The sequence below is a fragment of the Erythranthe guttata genome, chromosome 1, assembly GCF_056151865.1.
Source record: "Erythranthe guttata isolate IM_541 chromosome 1, IM_541, whole genome shotgun sequence".
NCBI classification, from domain to species: domain Eukaryota; kingdom Viridiplantae; phylum Streptophyta; class Magnoliopsida; order Lamiales; family Phrymaceae; genus Erythranthe; species Erythranthe guttata.
This window is the reverse complement of record NC_142533.1, coordinates 279,774-300,317: the sequence shown is the minus strand read 5'-3', so window position 1 is coordinate 300,317 and position 20,544 is coordinate 279,774. Positions and strand designations below refer to the sequence as shown.

The window sequence follows — 20,544 nt, the reverse complement described above, 5'->3', positions numbered from 1 at the left end:
GGAGAGCAAAGCGGATCAGTAGCTTGACAACTTGATGATCCTGAGGTCCCTGCGAAATGAGCACACGTGAACTAAGCCGGGGTTGATCCGACGGAAACCCTCCGACGCTCAAGTCAGATGTACGGATCGTAGAAATAATAGAGAGAATAAAACTCTAGATTGTTGGTGAATAATCAAAACGTACCTTAACAAATGAGTAAAACATCTATTTATATGTCGTTGAGTGGGTTGAGCTTACTTTGTTGGGCCCAAACCTTATTTTGAAAGTGCTTGGGCTTTTGTGTAGTGAACCTAATTATTAGGCGAATTAGGGAGCCCATTGGGTCGAGTCAATTAGGTATATCAGGCTGATTTTGAACAAATGGGATCGTCATCTAATTATGATAATGATCAACATGCTCAAAATCAAAATCCATGGCAGAGTTGATTAGTTGATCTCTATATTAATTTATTCCATGTATATCTTTATATAAGGGCATCTCCAACATTTGCTCTTTTGAACTGCTAAAAGTTAAATTATATGATATATAGTTGATGGGAACAAAAAATCCAGCTCCAACGGGCCAGCTAAAATTTTGCATGCAATGTATAATTGAAAGCCCAACTGCTATCAATAGCAGATACTGTACATGGACTGGTAAATATAAATATAATAAAATAATGAAAAAGTATCTCAAATATGGAGAGAGACAAAGTGGGCCACACCACTTTCCTTTAAATAAATAACATAATATAATAAACATGTATAACATAGATGTTATGATTGAAGTAGAAATGATAAAAGTAAAAAGGCAAAACACTATTCACAAGCTAATATAAATATACCATTTTGATTTATAGCATTCTCCATTGGAGATGCTCTAACAAAGTTAATAGAATCTTATAACATAATAAGATTTATTCCAACTTTTTTTGCATCAATAATAAATTGGGCAGCTGAATTCAGTCTTAGCGGGCTATTACGCCCAGCATTTGTTAGCCCAACGTGGGTTGATCCACCGACCAGTGAAGCCCATTTATTAAAGTACGCTGTCGCAATCCAAGAGTGCAAGATAGTTGACGTGTCACATACGGTATTTAATGAGAGGTGTATAACTATTTTTTTTAATAAATAAATAAAATTGACTATATTTTATTTTTTCCTCAATTTACAGAAATTCAATTAATACACCTTACTAAAGTCGAAATAAATAAATAAATATTTCACTGGATAAATTTGAAGTAAACATTTATAAGAAATTTGAATATTATAGAATTTTAAAGTAAAATATATCATAATGGGCAAAATTTGAATTTTGTGTAGCGACTACTAGAAGAGTAGTACAGTGGGCATTAATTTGTTTCAGAGGACGAACAAATAAAATATTACATTTTCTTGTTTTGACTATGCATCGAATTCCCCTTTTTCTTAGGGCGGGAAGATGAAAATTTCTCCTCTCATATTTCTCTGTGGAATTTAGGGCTTGTTAATTCATTTCAAACTTTTTTTTATGTCCGTCGAATTCAAATTTGTTCTTTCTTATTTTTATCCGACTTTTGAAACTAGTCGGGAAGAACTGAAGAATCAGTGAAGAAAAATACTGAAAAATGACTCTTCGGAAGGGTTCGAAAGTGTGGGTGGAAGACAAAGACTTGGCTTGGATTGAAGCCGAGGTTATTGATTTCACCGCTAAACATGCTCAACTCCTCACTTCATCCGGCAAAAAGGTGATTCTGCTTTCTTCCTGCTTGGCTTGTAATTTTCACTTTTTTTGTTTTCAAAATTGACTTTGCACGGTGTCCATTTCCTTGCGATTGTTTTGAAATTAGGGTTGATTTATTGTGGTGTTTCTAAAATTAAATGTTGGGAAATGAGTTGTACTGAAAGTTTTTGGTGGAATAGGTCTTGGCACTGCCAGATAAATTGCAGCCATGTGATGGGGAAGCGGAACTTGGAGGAGTGGATGATATGACCAAATTGACCTATTTGAATGAGCCTGGTGTTCTTGACAATCTCCGGAGAAGATATGCGCTTAATGAAATATATGTGAGTAGCTTTCGTTACTTCCTCATTTTTCACTAGGGTTTTTGTTGATTAGTGAACGCACTGGGAGCTGATTAGTTTTCCAGAAGATGTTTTATTTGCAACTTAACTTAAGATAGGCATTCGGCAATTAGGTTGAAGTTCCATGTTATGGTCAGTTGCAAGGATGCCATTTTTTGGGATTGATTAAATGTGGGTGGTCTACTGGGATAGGCAACTGTAGCCACCTCATGGATTTTGTTGAATGGTTGTGTATATACTTTATGTAGAAGGACATTTGGACTAAATACACAGAAACTATTTAATGAGAATTATTTAGCGGTGATCGTAGTTTCAGGAACCATAACTGTTGGATATTATTGATGCCCTAATATACTATATTTGAACAGAGTGTGCTTTGCTAGATCCTTCAGCAAACAGGGTTGTACTTTCCTAGGTAGTAGAATTCTTATGATTTTGTATTTTGATATTTTTGTTAGTTAAATGTTCATATTTGAGAGTTTGCTCGGCTGTTGGTTGATGAATTCACAATTTAAATTTTATTAATCATTTATCTCCAACTATGCCCTTTTTTTTTTCCCTTCGTTTCTTTGATCTACAGAATATATATCTTTTGGGGAATGGGTGTCTAAGCTTGACTATAATTATAATATTTGGGATTTTATTTTCTTAATTTTTTATTTACATTTTGGCTGATATATTGTTTGTTCCGATTGTAGACATACACAGGAAGTATTTTGATTGCAGTTAACCCATTTACGAAGCTTCCTCATCTATATAATATGTACATGATGGAGCAGTATAAGGGGGCTCCTTTTGGTGAACTGAGTCCCCATGTCTTTGCTGTGGCTGATGCATCTTACAGGTTTGTCTAGCTTGAATTGTTCTATTGCTACTGAATACAATCATATTGCTTATGTACTGTGTGGTGAGTGTTGATCTGATTTTTATGGCACAGAGCAATGATGAGTGAGAGATGTAGTCAGTCTATTCTGGTTAGTGGAGAAAGTGGGGCTGGAAAAACAGAGACGACAAAGTTGATAATGCAATACCTCACTTATGTTGGTGGTCGTGCTGCCAGTGATGACAGAACAGTTGAACAACAAGTTCTGGAGGTAGGTGATCACTATTCTGTTCAATTATGTATTTCTTGTTGAACGTAGGGTTGCATTAAACAATTAACATGCATTGATGTTCATCCAACACACATTAAGAAAAGTATGTTGAGTAGAAACCTGTTTCTTGTCTATGTTCATATTGTAAAAAGCACATGAGATTAGAGGAAACTATAGATGTTTGGCTACATAGTGACTATGTTCTAACCATTCTATCTATTTCCAGAATCTTCGTCGTTAATTTTTTAAGCGAATTGCTGACTACCTATTTTCTTCCATTTTAGTCAAACCCACTTTTGGAGGCATTTGGCAATGCGAGAACTGTTAGGAATGATAATTCAAGGTATTGCACTGTTTTCTTTACCTGGGTAATTTTCGATCTGCAAACAATTCCTATGCTATGGTGAAGGAAAGGATACCCCCCCCCCCCCCCCCCCCCCCCCCCCCCCCCCCCCCCCTTTTTTAGATGTTCTCTGATATAATGTTCCTTCTGAGCTTTATGCTGTCTACATTCTTGATTTATGCAAGTTCAACTTCTTATGTTCTTCTGGCTTGAAAAACAATTACTTCACTTTATGAAATTTAATGGCATAATTGACACATTTTCTATTAGATGGGTTTGAAATATGTGGTTTTTTTCGGGTACTTCAAGCATAACTATGTAGTTTGCAGTTCAGCAGACGATGCCTGAATTTTCGACAAAATTATACTTTGTACTCAAATTTTCTCAACTATGTAGCAATTAGCAAATATATATATATGTGTGTGTGTGTGTGTGTGTGTGTGTGTGTGTGTGTGTGTGTGTGTGTGAAATATGTCAACTATAATTACTTATTCTGCTGGCTGTGCAGTCGTTTTGGCAAGTTCGTCGAGATCCAGTTTGATTCAAATGGTAGAATTTCAGGTGCTGCAATCAGAACGTACCTTCTAGAGCGATCTCGCGTTGTTCAAATAACAGACCCTGAAAGAAATTACCACATTTTCTATCAGTTGTGTGCATCTGGCATGGTACTCTCCAAATTCATGTTACATTTAAATACTTTATTTTTTCTATTTTTTCTCTGTGTGTGTGTGTATGTGTGTGTTGGGCCATTACATTGAGCCTGCTCCTCTAGGCGGATCCCTATATTGTGATACCACTTGTTTGGACTCCTAGTATCCATGTTTTGTATTTGAGGGTGCTGTTATGTTATTCAGGACGCAGAGGCATACAAGTTAGGTCATCCCAGCAACTTCCATTACTTGAATCAGAGTAAGACTTATGAGTTAGATGGAGTGAGCAATGCAGAAGAATATGTGAAGACAAGAAGGGCAATGGATATTGTGGGAATTAGTGACGACGAACAGGTTTGTTTAACAAAATTTTGTGTCTGTATCATGCATCATGACTGTCATGTCTTGGTCTTAATGCCTTATTCTCTTTTTATGGTACCAGGAGGCAATATTTCGAACGTTGGCTGGTATCTTGCATCTTGGAAATTTAGAGTTTTCTCCTGGCAAAGAGCATGATTCCTCTGTTATCAAGGATGATAAGTCTAATTTTCATTTGCAGATGGCTGCCAATCTCTTTAGGTATGTATTTCATTTTGATAGATTTGCCAATTTCTTTTATCAATTCTCAAAGGCTGAATGAAGAAATATACTTTTCTCTGATATTTACTCTCGTTTTCTTCTTTGGGCTGTCTGCAATCAGATTTCTTTTGTCATGTTACCTTTCATTTAGAGGTTTGAAGTGCTTAAGTATCCTGTTGTATTCACTTAAGGGGGTTTCATCTATTGCTTGCCATTTTCTTGGGGAATAATGTGGTGGAAACTTATCTAGCATCAGTGTTTTATAAATGCTTTTGGCTTGACAACTGTATGGTTTTCTTGTAACTCAGGTGTGATGTTAATCTCCTTTTAGCCACACTTACAACACGCTCAATTCAAACTCGTGAGGGGATAATTGTCAAAGCTCTGGACTCTAGTGCTGCTGTCTCTGGTCGGGATGCTTTGGCTAAGACTGTTTATGCTAAGCTGTTTGACTGGTCTGTTGAATTTTTTTATGCTATGTTTGAAAAGACCTTCTGCTTCTTGATTAAACTAATAATGTGAAGGTAAAATTTAAGTGATTTTGTTTGTTGTTCAGGCTTGTTGAAAAGATAAACAGATCTGTCGGACAAGACCATGATTCTAAGATACAAATTGGAGTACTAGACATCTATGGATTTGAATGCTTTAAGTTGAATAGGTAAATTATCATGAAATCATTCCCTCCATTTTATCCTTTTGTTCTACTTACTATTTTGTCAAGGGGAACTTGGTTCTTGAAATTAAAGAACTACGAAACCCACCCAGGGACAATCTTCTTCTTGTAAAGAAGCTCAAGTTGCATTTGGATGGGAGGACATTTAAAATCCTTAGCTTTCATTTTAAAGTTTTTTTTGAGCAAATGGGTGGATTTCTAATTCTTCCCATTGGAGTCATTTCAAATCCTTCTCATTTGGAATCATTTTAAATTCATTCATTTCAAAAGCTCCTATCCAAATGAAGCCTAAATGTGGTCAAATGTCCCAAATATTGTCTTGATTGACCTGCATATCTGATGTTATTGTAGCTCTCAAAGATATAGGATTGGTTGGCGGTTACCAATTCATGGTAAATTCAATGTTAGAAAATTAAGGCAGTGGACCGTACTTGGGAATGTCCCCATGTATAACAGAAAATAAATCTCTTGATTCTTACATTTTCATGAAACTTGATTTGCTGGGTAAATTTGTTAGTTATCAGTCCGGCCTTTGTGTTGCATTCTCTGCGATTATACTTTTGAGCTGATTTTATCAAGCAGCTAGAAGTTTAGTGCATCTTAATGTTTCTTTGGCCTTCGAATTGGAACTCATTGAATTTACATATACAAGTTAATTATTCGTGTAAGATATTTACTCAACTCCATGTGTGCTCTGGCAACTTATCGGTTGGTTATGCTCCGCTTAAACAGTTTTGAGCAATTCTGCATCAATTTTGCGAACGAGAAGCTCCAACAACACTTTAATGAGGTGACTTAATTTTCTTGTGGTACTATTTGTAGTAAAATGTAGTATTTATGATCTAGCTCCTTGCTTAATATATTTCTTCCTTTTTATTTGGTTTTGTTTTACAGCATGTGTTTAAGATGGAGCAAGAGGAATATCAAAGAGAACAAATCAATTGGAGCTATATTGAATTTATTGACAATCAAGATGTTTTGGATTTGATAGAGAAGGTTTTCTATTACTCTCTTCTCAGATATGTTTTTTTATAAAGTTGTCCTAAAGTAGCACAATACATTGCTGCAAAGAAATATAGAGGTGCTACACAATTGATGAATATTAAAATGTAGAGTTGGTTCTGATTAATTTGGTATTAATCTTGTCAGTGCCGGGGATCAAAATTTAACTATTTTCAACCAGCAACAACTCATGTTTGTAGAGTTGATATGGTTGGTAATCTGACTTTCACAACGTAATAAATGACCTTGGAAATGCAACTTTGTCTTGAATATAACTCACATGGTTTTGATTTGGATTATTAAAACTATTCCGTTAACTGACTTATTCTTATCTATATACATTTTATCTATTTCTATGATACCTTTTTACTTATCATAATTTAAAATAACAAGGACCCATAAGTTTGATGGATTATTGAATTTTTAACTACACTATTATATAAAATATCCAGTTGACTGAATTTCTTAACTGAAAACCATAAACAAGAGTGATATTTAAAGAGAATCAAAAGTTTTGGTTTGAAGTTTGCATGGTATTTTGGCAACTGAACTTTTGTGCTGACTTGCCTTATTCATATTTGGAAAAAATGTGTTTTCAACTGAATCAACTTTTATAACATGCTATTACCCATGAACTCTGGAAGGGTGGTTAAAGGAGAAGAGGAAAACCTTAATGGAGATCTATGGGGCCTATTCTGTTTTCTTGTCTTTTGCTATCAGCATGACCTATTTCTCATTTTGACTAATCCCATGGTGAACCTCCTTATGCAGAAACCAATAGGAATAATTGGTCTTTTAGACGAAGCCTGGTACATCCGTGGTTCCCCATTCTCATTTCATTTTTTTTCTTATTTATTTATTGGTTCTCACTTATCCTTAACCTTCTTCTCCCTTCCCCTGCAGCATGTTTCCAAAATCAACACACGAAACATTTTCGAACAAGCTATTCCAGAATTTTCGCTCCCACCAACGATTAGAAAAAGCCAAGTTTTCTGAAACAGATTTTACTATTGCTCACTATGCTGGCAAGGTACATCTTATGCTGTGAATTATTTATTTACTGGTTAATACTATCTTCTAGTTTATAACATTGTTGGCTATTTACTCTCTGATTGGTTTGTCACTAGGTGAACTATCAGACGGAGAAATTTTTAGAAAAAAATCGTGATTATATTGTGGTTGAGCATTGCAATCTATTGGCCTCTTCCGGATGCCCTTTTGTAGCAGGTCTCTTTCCACCGTTGCCTGAAGAATCATCTCGATCATCATACAAGTTTTCATCAGTGGCGTCTCGGTTTAAGGTACTGCTTTTTCTTCTATCTGAACTTTTCTGACATGGCAGCTTCTCTGATCTAAGATTTTGGAACTACAAGTAAACATGTTTTTGGATCTAAGAGAAGATTGAAACAGGAAATTTAGCAGTCACTATTATATTGACAAGGGTGATCTCATATTGTCAATGTTGTTATGAGCCATCTGTTTTATTAGTTATACTGTCTGTAGTTTCCGGCTAAGTTTGTTATGTGCTCCTCATGAGAATAGTTTTGACACTACACATACTGAAATCTCTCTCCTGTTAATGTGTTGGTGCTTCTTCTATTGAAAGCCATGCCATTTTAGGGATTTGTTTTGTATTAGAAATTGTCAGTTTGAGGGATTTGTACCTTCTGTCATTTGAAAGGTAATCATATCAGATTATTATCATTGATTTTCGCAAGTGCCATGGTGGCTGATAGCTGACTGTTTCAGTAGAGTGGTTATTTTCCATTTTAATGTGACCATATACATTATTGGTTATAAATGGGTTTAAATACAATAAGGTTTGTGTTTGTCTCATTGATTTTTCACGTCCTTGTTAGAATCCATCTTGTTTGAGCAGCAATGCACTTAATCCGGTTGGTTTATTGAAATTGCTTGTAAACTATGACATCATGTGTTTAATACAACATCCTTAGCATTAATCCTAGACATCTCACTCATTTGCCACCTTGTTTACAGCAACAACTTCAATCTCTTATGGAAACCCTCAGCTCAACGGAGCCTCACTATGTTAGATGTGTGAAGCCAAACTCACTGAATAGGCCTCACAGATTCGAGAATGCGAGCATCATACACCAATTGCGTTGTGGGGTAAGTATGAGTTAACTTATTGCTGTCACAAGTTCACAGTAGCAAGCCTCTATTTTTTTTTACGTTTCTGTTGAATCTGTCTCTTGATCTCAAGAAGCTGCTGTACTGGGAAGATCATACTTCATTAATGTCTTGAAGACTAAGTCGACTCATACAATGTATGTGTGTGTGTGAGTGTGAGCGTGTGTGTATCAAAATTGACCACCTCTGGAGGAAAATTGAACCCTGGACAAGAAATTATTTTTCTGCCATCTTCTTATCTGTTGTCTGCCTTAGGACCTGTGCTCTTCCACTTAAGTATATTATTTTTGACATTACTACTGGAATGGTGAATATAATGATGAGGGCATGTGTGAATGGGACTACCACTGGATCATACAGGCTTTATATGGGATGTGGGACATAAACAAGTTATTGGTTGTACTGAGTTAAATGATATGCACCCGAAGATGACAGATTTAATCTTTTCTATAATTTTCTTTTTTGTTTCTATAAATGAACAGTAGATTGAGTTTGTTGATCTATTGATAAATCAGAATAAATGCGTTGTCTGTTTGGTAAAAGTTGCAGCTGGTTTAATGCTAGCAAAAGGAAGATATGGTGTAGAGAACTATTGTTATTTAATTGAGAGGTTATCTTTTTTCAGTGTGGTCGTAATTTGTATTCTGTACACTTCTGATTTGTTGCAGGGTGTTTTAGAAGCTATTCGCATAAGTCTAGCAGGCTACCCCACGAGGAAGACTTACCATGAGTTTGTTGACAGATTTGGAATAATTTCCTTGGACATTATGGATGCAAGGTACGCTGAAATTCTACCTAGAAGTAATTTGCATGTTCTGATAGTGCTAACTGTAATATATTTGATTGGTACATAGTACTTAAATATATTGATTGCATCATATACATGTGTTGCTTGTGCCATCCATGTTTTATTTCAGATTTCAAGTTCTATCTACTTGCACAGGCTAATTTTCCCATTTTAATCTGTTTTCAGTTATGATGATAAAACCATGACTGAGAAAATACTGCAGAGATTAAAGCTTGGGAATTATCAGGTTTGTTATGCCAATAGTCAGTTGTAAACTTTTTTGGCTGATTTCTGCTGTAACTCATTGCCCATTTGTAGTTTCTTAATGTTCTTCCGTTTCTCTTAATTTACTTTACAGCTTCAGTTTGTTTTTTGCAGTTGGGAAAGACCAAAGTTTTCCTTCGGGCCGGTCAGATTGGTATATTAGACTCACGCCGAGCTGAGGTTTTGGATTCCGCAGCCAGGCGAATTCAGGGTCGTCTGCGTACATTTGTTGCCCGTAGGGATTTTGTTAGAAGGCGTGTTGCTGCAATTTCTCTACAAGCATCTTGTAGAGGTAAAATCCTCATGCTTGGACTAAATAACTTTCAAAAAAACGGTTTACTCTGTCGTACAAATTGTATTATCGTACCATTTACGTAACAGATTTTAGTGCAACAGTCTTAACTTTGTTCAGAATATGCTGGTGAGTGTCGATGACTAGTAGTGAACTTGTCAAGGGACAAGGTGGATAAAATTATTGGTGGTCGTGATTTTTATTTGTTGGTGGATGTTGATATGACATGAATACATTCTCGAGATAAAATGTGTTTAACTAGAGCTATGTACTTCTGCTTTTATAGTACAATACTTGGTGCAATGGGAGGAACTTTTGTCTTGTACATGTGTAATTTGCCATACTAAAGAAATGCTTACTATGAAAATATTTCCTTCATTAATCCTCAAGCTGCCATGGGATTTTGTTGGCAGTTGTTAAGACATAAACGAGCGTTTGGGAAATCATTTTGTTTTACCATGTCTTGATCTCTTGGACACCTTAACTTGGCCTGAAACCAGGTGGATTTAGAGGGTACTTATTTCATAAAATTGTGCAGGCTATCTTGCTCGAGATATATTCACTGTAATGCGTGATACAGCTGCTGCCATTGTAATTCAGAAATATACTCGATGCTGGTTTCTTAGGCATTCTTATATGCAACTCCGTCTGGCTTCGGTACTCCTACAATCTTGTATTCGTGGTTTCTCAACTCGCCGGATCTTTTTGTATATAAAGAAAGACAGGGCTGCCACTCTTATCCAGGTAAAAAATAGATTTGTGTTATGAGCCTTCGAGGTTTTCTGTTGTATTTGATATATACGGTTATCTTTTCTCTGTAATGATTTTGTAGTTAACAATCTTCGGAATTGTGCTTATTGGGACCTAGCAAGTTCCGGAACTTATTGATTTTTTTTTTCTGACTGTTTTTTTGTAGTTCTATAAATAGTAGGAGAATTGATCTATGATTAGTTACTCTACTTGCTCGACTTTATGACTGTTTTATGTATTGTGCATTATAGTCGTGGCCTAGTTTTTGTCAGGAACTCTAATGATACGGGAATTTTATTGGATAATCATAATAATTGTTGAATTTTCCAATTGCTCCGACAATGGTAGCATACAGATCAAAGCAAAATGTTTTAGCAAAATGATATAACAGATTTCTGGTATTCTTGGGAGGAATATGTTCCCTTATCTTGCTTTTTCTTTAGATGTATCTATTACTTTTCTTTGGATGTGCTGTCCTAATTAATTGATATTTGTATCAGGCTCATTGGAGGATGTTCAAGGTCCGCTCTATCTATCGTAATCGTCAACATAATATTATTGCAATACAATGTCTGTGGAGGCAAAAGTTGGCAAAAAGAGAACTTAGGAAGCTTAAGAAGGTGAGAATGATCGTAGTCTCATAGCCTGGCACTGTAATTTGTTATACAGTCTGTTTGATCACTATTATCTGCTTTTCGTTTTCTGGATTTTCAAAGGGTAAAATTGTGTCTTTATGTTAATGAGTAGCAAGGACTGGTTTACAGTCAAAATTAGGTGTACCTTAAGCTGGCTCATTCCACATAAAGTATGTTCTGTGCGTGGAATATGAGCAGATAAAACATTTCATTTTCCTTATTCTGTATATGGCAGTTACTGGCAGTAGCCTGGTCAAATTATGACATTCTGTCTACTGTAAAAGACTTGAACGCACACACTCTATAGCTTTTGACATGGCCGTTCTTCGTTATGTATGAATTATTGTTATTTATTTTGATTAGTAGATTGCTGGATAAAGTTACAGAGTCTTTAGAATGATGATCATTCATGTTTGAAATCTCTCCATTAGTCATCTCCTCGCTCACAAGTATCTTTCCATTTCTCTGTGCAGGAGGCTAATGAGACAGGCGCGTTGCGTTTAGCAAAAACCAAGCTTGAGAAACAGCTGGAGGATCTTACTTGGCGACTGCATCTGGAGAAAAAAATACGGGTACCAGCTTTGCACTATTTAAGATATAATGTTTCCTTTCACAGGGTTTCAGACTAGCAATCATCTTTCTTATTTCTTTTTCCTCTCTTATTTCGAAATACGTGAGGCTTAAATTTGTTTCACTTCCAAGAACCAATGGCATTAAAATGTAATGCAGAGCTTTATGATATGGGGCAATTATCCAACTTTTTTACAAATCGGTCTAGCAAAAATCAATTTTATCTAAAAGCCTATCATGCGAAAATGCCCTCAAACCCTAATTTTGTTCCAATTTCATCCCTCAAACCCGAAGATACAAAAATACCCCAAACTTTAATTTTACACAAATTTCATCCCTCAAATCCGAATTTCACTCCGATTTCATCCTTTGACCGTTTGACCGCCGCCTAAGTTTATTGTGTTGACTGGTCAACATAGCAAAAAAGAAGAAGTTAATATTACTGTGTTGACCGGTTAACAAGATAACATAGCAAAAAGTTGTTGCTGTTGGAGTTGCTTTCATTGTTTTCCCATGTGAGAGTCTGTAGAAAGTAAAGAGGTCTTGTTTTTTATATGCTTTGCCCCTATACTTGGTTAAATGGCTGATGTTAAGTGCAGGTGTCTAATGACGAGGCTAAATCAGTTGAAGTCTCAAAACTTCAAAAGTCTGTGGAGTCTCTGAAATTGGAACTAGATGCAGCTAAACTTGCAACTCTCAATGAGTTTAATAAGAACATGGTGCTAGAAAGACAGCTTGAATTATCAACCAAGGACAAATCTGCATCGGAAAGAGAAGTTATCTCTTTGACTGAACTAAGGAATGAAAATGCAGTCCTGAAGGTAATTATGCACAAGTTGGATCTATTTAGTTCTATCGACGTGTCTTCTTCTTAAGTTTGATATAATTTATCACGCAGATGCATTCTTGCCTGAGCTTTTGATATTTGTGCGACATTATAATTTATATATCTTGTTGTTGTCTATATTTTAATGAGGAATCAAGAATCAGAATCTTGTGATCTTTCTTATATATTTAGATGTTACAAATCAGTATACACCCTCTATACTTTCTCATTAGCTGAGGCTTATCTGTAAGTATTTTAAACTTCTACATCCGCCTTTGACATAATATGTTTATCAAATAATGTGAAGCATCTGTTCTCCATTTTTATAGCCAGTAAGTTTTCACCTGGTTAGTCTAGTTATTTTCTACTCTCCAACTTCGGTCCAGAAATCAGCTAGAGATTTTGAACTTTCCAGTTAATACCGGCTCAAGAAGATAACATGAAATCTTTCTGATTATCTTTTTATTAGAACACATTAACTTCAATGATTTACTTTTGCAGAGTTCTCTCAAAGCATTAGAAGTGAAAAACTCGATGCTGGAGTGCGAACTTGCCCAATCTAAGGAAGATTCAAGTAGTACTATTGCAAAATTGCGGGAAGTTGAAAAACATTGTTTGCAGTTCCAACTAAATTTGCGAAGGTATTGTTCGACAGTTTTGTTCAAACTGCAAAGATGCAACACTTCCTTTCCCCATAGTAAGAAATAAACATTAAGTGACTGGCACCTGTAACCTTCGAAATCAGAGGATAAAGAATTACGCAAATCCCTTTATCATTTCCCAAAATGTGCCAGCAAGGAGAAAAATTGGCCTTTTGGTTATGATTTGTTTGGAAGTATTTGCATGTGCTTGTTGTGGCTCATGTGGTTTTTTTTTGCATCAGTATGGAAGAGAAGTTGAAGAATCTAGAGAATGAGAATCTTATCATGCGCCAGAAGACACTGAATGTCTCTCCGAAGAGCAACAGAGCAGGATTTGTTAAACCCTTCCCTGATGTAAGCTGTTCTTAGCCACCTTCCATCATGTAGTGAAGTCTGTTAAAGAAATTTGTTGTTGGGTTATGCAACCTTTGAACAATTCAGTATCAAATTTGGCATAATGTTTTTTTGTTGAGGATCTCTCACAATACAACTATGATCTTAATTTTCACTTTCCTTTTGAAGCCGAAGTTCTCTGGTGCACTTGTTCTTTCTTCTGCTGATGAGAAATCTTATGTAAGTTTCTCTAAAAATATTGGATTTCATGACTAGCTACTTCTATGGTCTGAGGTTCTTCTTATAATTGTTCCAGGAATCTCCTACACCATCCAAATTCATTGCATCTCTATCAAAAGGCTTTTCCGATTCCCGCAGAACAAAGTCAGGGATGGAAAAGAATCAGGTTTTCTTCTCGCACTGTTAGTTAACATATCATTTATTTTTGTATTCACATTCTTCTGCTTGGACCACTGATAATATGCTTTACATGTACAAATATCTTTAGCTATTTTGAGGTTCTCTGCTAAATTTTGTGCTTATTCCACTTCTAATTGGTAAAACTGTTACAGGGAAACTTAGAAATCCTTTCACGCTGCATCAAAGAGAATTTGGGCTTCAAAGATGGCAAACCGATAGCTGCATGTGTCGTCTACAAATGTCTTCTTCACTGGCATGCCTTTGAATCTGAGAGGACAGCTGTTTTTGACTTCATCATTGAGAGCATTAATGATGTTTTGAAGGTAAGTATCCGTTCATATCATAAAATCTACTGTATGAATTTCAAAATTCTCGTTTCTGAGAGTTTTCTAGCTTCCATGTTTGTGATTTTACTAATATGTGGAATTAATTTCTGAATTGTTTAAACAAGTGATTCCATGCAAGAAATATACTGTTAGAACTTATTTAAGGGCATGTGTAATAACCATTTGATCTGTAATGGTTGTTTTTTCAGGAGGGTGACGAGGATGCTTCTTTGCCTTATTGGTTATCTAACACGTCTGCACTTCTATGCCTTCTCCAAAGAAACATGCGGTCCAATGGGTTCCTAACTGCTGGTTCGCAGCGTTCTGCAGGGTCTACAGGGATGAACGGGAGGCTTGCGCAAGTAAGTTGAAGGTGGCTCAGTTATTTGGCATGAGTCATTACGACATTGTTGCAGTTTAAGACTCTGTTTGTAGATTTCAATAATTTGTTTGGGCATGTCTGATCCAGTTACATTTGACTCTATTTCACTGATCATGAATCATTAAATTCTCGATATACAGATTACATCTAACTTTTTTTCATTAGTATATTCAACGATTTTGGTCCGTCATAGAAGTATGCAGAATTGCTTCAGACTTGGATCAATTTGAAATTTGACTGAAAGGCTTCTGCTTCTTAGGGCCCAAAACAGACTTTCAAATATCTTGGAATGGAAGAGGGTTTATCACACAAAGAATCTAAATATCCGGCTCTATTGTTCAAACAACAGTTGACTGCTTGTGTAGAGAAGATTTTTGGTTTGATCCGGGATAATCTCAAGAAAGAAATATCTTCGTTATTGGGACAATGCATTCAGGTTCTTTTTAACCTTTCACTTGGCACTTGTATGTAATCATGATCTAATTTACAAGAAGTACTTTGCATGCTACATGTCCCAGTCTATGCTTACATGGTTTGGAATTTTGGCATCATAAAGTACTCTTTGTTGGTTGAGATCCTTTTATGCCACATATACTGAGAATTACTCCTCTTTATTACTGTTATCCATGTCTTACTTTGCTTGAGGTTCAGTATATGATGTATATAGAAGGTGTCTAAACATATCAAGGATCTTACCCTCTTGGTGATTGATGTACACTATGATCATTGTCTTATCGTTTTTAATGATGTCTTTTTGTATTGTACTTGTATATTACAAGCTAACATTCTATGTTTTCTCTAAGGCACCAAAATTGCAACGAGTTCATGGTGGGAAGTCGTCTAGATCGCCTGTTGGTGTTCCTCAGCAATCACCAAGTAGTGAGTGGGATAGCATTATTAAATTCCTGGATTCGCTAATGAGTCGTTTACGGGGAAACCATGTATGCTACTTTTCTACTTTCCTTGTTTCTCATCACTCGTAATTTTCATTTAGTTGATATGTTCATTGTAAGCTGAACTAGTGAATTTCCAGGTTCCTTCATTTTTCATCAGGAAGCTCACCACGCAGGTTTTCTCCTTCATCAATATACAATTGTTTAACAGGTTTGTAATCTGATTCCAAGTATTTCCACATAGCTCCCTAAAAACATGCGCAAGTCTTTAACTAAAGTCATTGGCAGTCTTCTGCTTCGACGTGAATGCTGCACATTTTCGAACGGTGAATATGTCAAATCTGGTCTTGCTGAATTAGAAAAATGGATAGTCAATGCAACGGAGGAGGTATTAATGCTTTTTTTTCTTGACTCATCCCTAGCACAAATTCTCTCTATGTTTTTCTAGTCTGAGTCAATTTGGATGCAGTTTGCAGGTACCTCTTGGCATGAGCTAAATTATATTCGACAAGCTGTTGGATTTCTGGTATAGCCCATAGTTCTGATTTATAGTTTAACGATGTGACTTTTCAACTTGTAGTTCCTAATGTATCTTGTTATTATTATAGGTAATACATCAAAAGAGGAAGAAATCTTTAGAAGAGATAAGACAGGATCTCTGTCCGGTAGGGCTTTTATAAAACAGTATAAAGATACTATTTCTAAATTTTCTTTTCACTTTTTTGTTGGCATTCATCACTTCATCTGATATTTTCTCACGCTTTTTCTTTTTGTCTTCATTGATAATTTTGGCAGAAATTGACTGTAAGACAAATCTATCGAATCAGCACAATGTACTGGGATGATAAGTACGGGACTCAGAGTGTGTCAAATGAGGCAAGTGGTTTTAATATCTATGTCTTGTAACAATTCAATACTGAGAATTGCGGGGGCATTCACTCAAACTACACAGAAAGGTCTAACCCCATGGGTCCTTAAGTCGAAGAAATCCAGAATCCACTTTTCCTTGTTGCTAACAAATTTTTAAGAATCAATAGTAATTCAAATGGATTGCAATTCTTAGCTCAGTAAAATGCGGCTCTCAATGATAATTGACCATCCCTCCCTGCTGGTTATAAATGTCTGCACAAGATAATACACTTCTTTTATCCTCCTTTTCTTTTAATAAATAAATAAGTCTTTTCGTTTACCATACTTCCTGCCAGCTGGATTTGCCAATGGACTATCTGGAAATTTCTAATCTAGTGAAAGCTACCAAAATTTCTACTCCTGTTAATAATCTAAATATTAATAGATAACTAATTGGGCTGCTACATGTCTGTACCACTCTTTCATCTTGATGTACCAAGAAAAATGATAAAGCAAATTTACAGTATTCCTCTTACTTAACTGAAACCTTTGGATCCATATTGTGTGAAAACCGTTATCTAAGGTCTGAGCACACATGGCTAGCCTTCTTTATGTGCGTCAAGGTTGTGATTAACATCTAATTTTTTTTTCCTTTGTGGTTTCGGCAGGTTGTGTCTCAGATGAGGGAGATTGTAAACAAGGATTCGCAGAATTTGTCCTCAACAAATTCATTCTTATTGGACGATGACCTAAGGTAAAATATTATTATTTATATGATTAGAAATGTCTTTAATAGAGGGTAAAGGAACATGGATCTTATTATTTTCTTAATGATGTATTGTATTGTTTCCTCCATGATCCTTTTTCTCAGCATCCCGTTCTCCACGGAAGATGTATATATGGCAATCCCTCCAATTGAACCTTCTGATATCGAACCTCCAAAGTTCCTTTCTGAATATCCTTCTGCACAACTACTGCTCCAGAATCCGAATTGAATGATCCACCACCTTTGACTGCATAGCTGTACATCACATAGGTTTTTAGAGGGCTGATTGATTTTGTTTGAAGATATAAAGCATTAGTCTTTGTTCTCCGTTTGGATGGAAAGTTGGATCAGCTGAATGAAGGATTATAACCGAACAACAGTCCATCTGCAAAGTTGCGACTTTGTAATCCAGGATTGATGGAAAAAGGTAGTGATGTAATACAGTTCCATTAGCTGATATGTTATAGGTCACACGCAGATTAGGCAACGTTTTAGAATGCGATGGGGTTGTAACAAGGATAAGGTAGCAAATTTACTCAAAAGCATTGTACATTGTTCGTCCTGTTGTAAATGCGGTATTATGCTGTATCCTTGTCGTTTTTCTTCTCCCCCTTTACCCATGTCACCTTTTCTACTCGAGATGGTTTGATTTGGGTGGTTGAAATTAACATTTTTTCTCCTCCGTAATTCCATTCGGATTGATGCTCATGTTCGTGTATATGGTAGTGATATCCTCAGCGTTTTTTACCTGTAAATTTTCTCTGGCGTTCGAATTATTTTTGTACATTAGCCACACAATTTCTTGCGGGCGATTCAGATTCGATACCCATTTTGGTTTGAACAAAAAATGCAGGAAAACTATGGAACAAGAAGACACGAAAAAAGATAAAAACTAAATATTATTCATTCATCAGCTCAAAATGCAGCATCGTATTTTTCCAGTATGCGTTCCTGCAAAAGAGCTCATCCAATCGAAAGTACCATATTTCCCCACTATACTAGAATCAAAACTCAGTTTCTTCGCCAATTAATAGGTGAACTGATGATAGCCATATCCGTTTTGATGATGAGACAGAAATCTTCGACTTCGAATTATCATTTCCCACATTAGTAAATCTAAAAAATCAGATTCAAGAAAAGAAACAAAGCATATGTATAATAAGTCAAGACGGCGTCGTAGCCAATTCATTGGAATTGGAACAAGTAATAGCAACAGAAACACATTGTTGCAAATCAGCCAAAGAAAAGGATCTCCATGCAGACAAATCCTTCCTAGGAGAAGAAGATAACGAAGAAGGTAACGACGACCCCACTTCAAATTGCTTATTATCGTCATTTTCGGAGTTTTTCATGGCTACAGCCAAAGCAAAAGCTGTTCTGCCAGAACCAGTGACCCTCTTCGATATGCCACCGCCATTAATGCCTCTAAGAGTTGAGCTTGAGCTTCTTGTCTTGTCATAGACAATGTTGCAAGCCAGCAGGTTTCTGCGCTTCCTTACGTATGCATTGTCTGGCTTTGTGATGTCTTTTATCGATGATGATGAAGACGAAGATTGATCTGCTAAACATGTGAATGACTTTGATTTGCCGTTGTAGAATCTCGAGATTCCTCTCCTGTATTAGTGGGCAATTTCACATTGTGAGGTTTTTTCATGAAAAAAATGATGGTGCTCAAGAAAATAGACAAACAGAGGAACATTGGACTTAAAAACAACATTGGCTACAATGTCAGATATTTCTATTCCCAAATATATGTTTGTGTGTTGACAAAACATCATTGTACAAGCACGAATAGAATTTCCTTTACTTTTTCAAAATGATTTATTTTATTTTATTCTCAAATCATAGCTTTACTAGTGTTTAAACAAAGATCAAATAACCCAAAATGAAATTCAACCAAGAAAATAAAAAAAAAAGTCAAAAAACGAAGCAAGAAACAGCAAAATCCAAGAAAGATAAACATGAGAGAGAGAGAGAGAGAGAGAGAGAGAGAGAGAGAGAGAGAGAGAGAGAGTTAATAGTAAAAAACAAAACAACAAACCTTATAGGTAAAACTTCCTCCAAAGAATCCATGGCATCCAAGGGACCTTTATATGAGCTTTGAACCTCGTCACAATCTTCAGATTTGTCCAATGAATTATTGTCAGAAAGATCACTGTTTTTCCCAATAGAAGATGATTCTTCTGAGCTAAATGAATCCTTAATTTCTTCAACCACCTTTTTCCCCACAAAAAACCTCTGTTGTTCCTCTCCACTCTGAATCTCATCAAACCCACCCTTGTTCATAAATCTGCTCGGCATATTCCTTAAAAAGAAGGGTTCTTGCAATATGGATAATATCCAGACAAGCAACTATATACGATCGATTAAAGATGGGATCTATCTCTGTAAGAAGAAAGAAAGCAAAATTGAAGGAGAATATACTTGACAAGAAACTATCTTTTAATGCAACTATACCTATACTTTTTTCTGTGGGTAGATATATATATATGGATCACTATGAAAAAGAAAAGAAAAGAAAAATGCGCGAAAGAACACAGAAAACAAATGTTGGATCTTAGAACACGACAAAAGAGTAGGAAAGAAGACAAGAATAATATGTAATGGGAAAGAGTGAATTATAATAGGGAGGGATATAAATTGAATGATGAGATGAAAAAATGGGTTGTGTTTTTGTGGGGTGTGGATTAGGTCTTATCCTATAATTCTCGTCCACTGGTTTTACTTTCTTCTTTTTTTTTTTTTTAAGACGAAGAAATTTAAAATTAACTAGTGCTTGGACGATAAGCTAGCTGTCTGCTAACTAACTGTTCTTTGACTGGATTTTCATTTTTATTTTTTTCAGAATAAAATTATATTTGTTGATTATTTCAATTGGGAAATTATATTAATCAAACTAATTTTTTTTCCAAAATAAAATATTGGGTAAATTAGGCCAACCCCCAGGTGTGAGGTCAAATTACGAAAAAATCTCTCAGGTTTTGGTAATTGCAATGACCCTCCGCAACTATGAATTTTTTTACACGTCCGCCCTTGTGATTTGTGCCCGTTTTACCTCATTCGAACTCAACATTTTGAAACAAGATAATTATAGGATGTGTCTCTTAACTTGTAAATATCAGATTGCAGTGTTTCAGAAACTGTATTTTTGCAATAAACGAGTACAAACTGGAGAACATTCTACCATGTGAAAAATTATGTTGAATTTGACACTAGAAGAGAACGTGACGAAAGATTTATAATTAATGTAATTATAATATCCCAAACATGATGA

General features: G+C 35.7%; 3 protein-coding genes across 4 annotated transcripts in view; 1 reads left to right on the top strand and 2 right to left on the bottom strand.

Moving 5' to 3' along the window:
* Positions 1 to 447: 447 nt before the first annotated feature.
* The window catches only part of LOC105977259 (uncharacterized), a 38,918-nt gene continuing 18,821 nt past the window's right edge, over positions 448 to 20,544 (bottom strand). For both annotated transcript variants that reach the window (XM_088811652.1, XM_088811618.1), the window contains one exon: positions 448 to 463. The gene's annotated coding sequence lies outside the window, so the exon portion shown is untranslated. The remainder of the gene's footprint in view (positions 464 to 20,544) is intronic.
* Positions 1,280 to 17,957, top strand: XI-I (myosin). Its single transcript, XM_013002383.2, has 38 exons — positions 1,280 to 1,707; positions 1,883 to 2,026; positions 2,743 to 2,888; positions 2,982 to 3,138; positions 3,423 to 3,481; positions 3,990 to 4,146; positions 4,336 to 4,485; positions 4,574 to 4,710; positions 5,019 to 5,165; positions 5,267 to 5,368; positions 6,116 to 6,173; positions 6,278 to 6,379; positions 7,157 to 7,194; positions 7,289 to 7,415; positions 7,513 to 7,686; positions 8,384 to 8,515; positions 9,205 to 9,314; positions 9,510 to 9,570; positions 9,702 to 9,879; positions 10,418 to 10,623; positions 11,130 to 11,249; positions 11,738 to 11,836; positions 12,434 to 12,655; positions 13,162 to 13,301; positions 13,544 to 13,655; positions 13,824 to 13,874; positions 13,951 to 14,040; positions 14,207 to 14,377; positions 14,590 to 14,742; positions 15,022 to 15,198; positions 15,566 to 15,703; positions 15,796 to 15,866; positions 15,944 to 16,043; positions 16,125 to 16,181; positions 16,264 to 16,320; positions 16,451 to 16,531; positions 17,173 to 17,258; positions 17,376 to 17,957. Exons 1-38 carry the CDS (start codon positions 1,588 to 1,590, stop codon positions 17,497 to 17,499), a joined length of 4,554 nt encoding a protein of 1,517 aa, XP_012857837.2. The 5' UTR covers positions 1,280 to 1,587; the 3' UTR covers positions 17,500 to 17,957.
* Positions 18,152 to 19,987, bottom strand: LOC105977114 (hypothetical protein). Its single transcript, XM_013002384.2, has 2 exons — positions 19,312 to 19,987; positions 18,152 to 18,884 (listed from the first exon to the last, which is right to left on the bottom strand). The coding sequence occupies exons 1-2, from the start codon at positions 19,569 to 19,571 to the stop codon at positions 18,434 to 18,436; spliced, it is 711 nt and encodes a 236-aa protein (XP_012857838.2). The 5' UTR covers positions 19,572 to 19,987; the 3' UTR covers positions 18,152 to 18,433.

Bases quoted from the DNA above. Each gene is read 5' to 3' on its own strand.
- LOC105977114 (XM_013002384.2), bottom strand. From the start codon at position 19,571: ATGCCGAGCAGATTTATGAACAAGGGTGGGTTTGATGAGATTCAGAGT. The intron at 18,885-19,311 runs GTTTGTTGTTTT...CCACTAATACAG, and splicing joins GAGGAAGTTTTACCTATAAG to GAGAGGAATCTCGAGATTCT.
- XI-I (XM_013002383.2), top strand. From the start codon at position 1,588: ATGACTCTTCGGAAGGGTTCGAAAGTGTGGGTGGAAGACAAAGACTTG. The intron at 4,711-5,018 runs GTATGTATTTCA...CTTGTAACTCAG, and splicing joins ATGGCTGCCAATCTCTTTAG to GTGTGATGTTAATCTCCTTT. The intron at 9,571-9,701 runs GTTTGTTATGCC...TGTTTTTTGCAG, and splicing joins TAAAGCTTGGGAATTATCAG to TTGGGAAAGACCAAAGTTTT.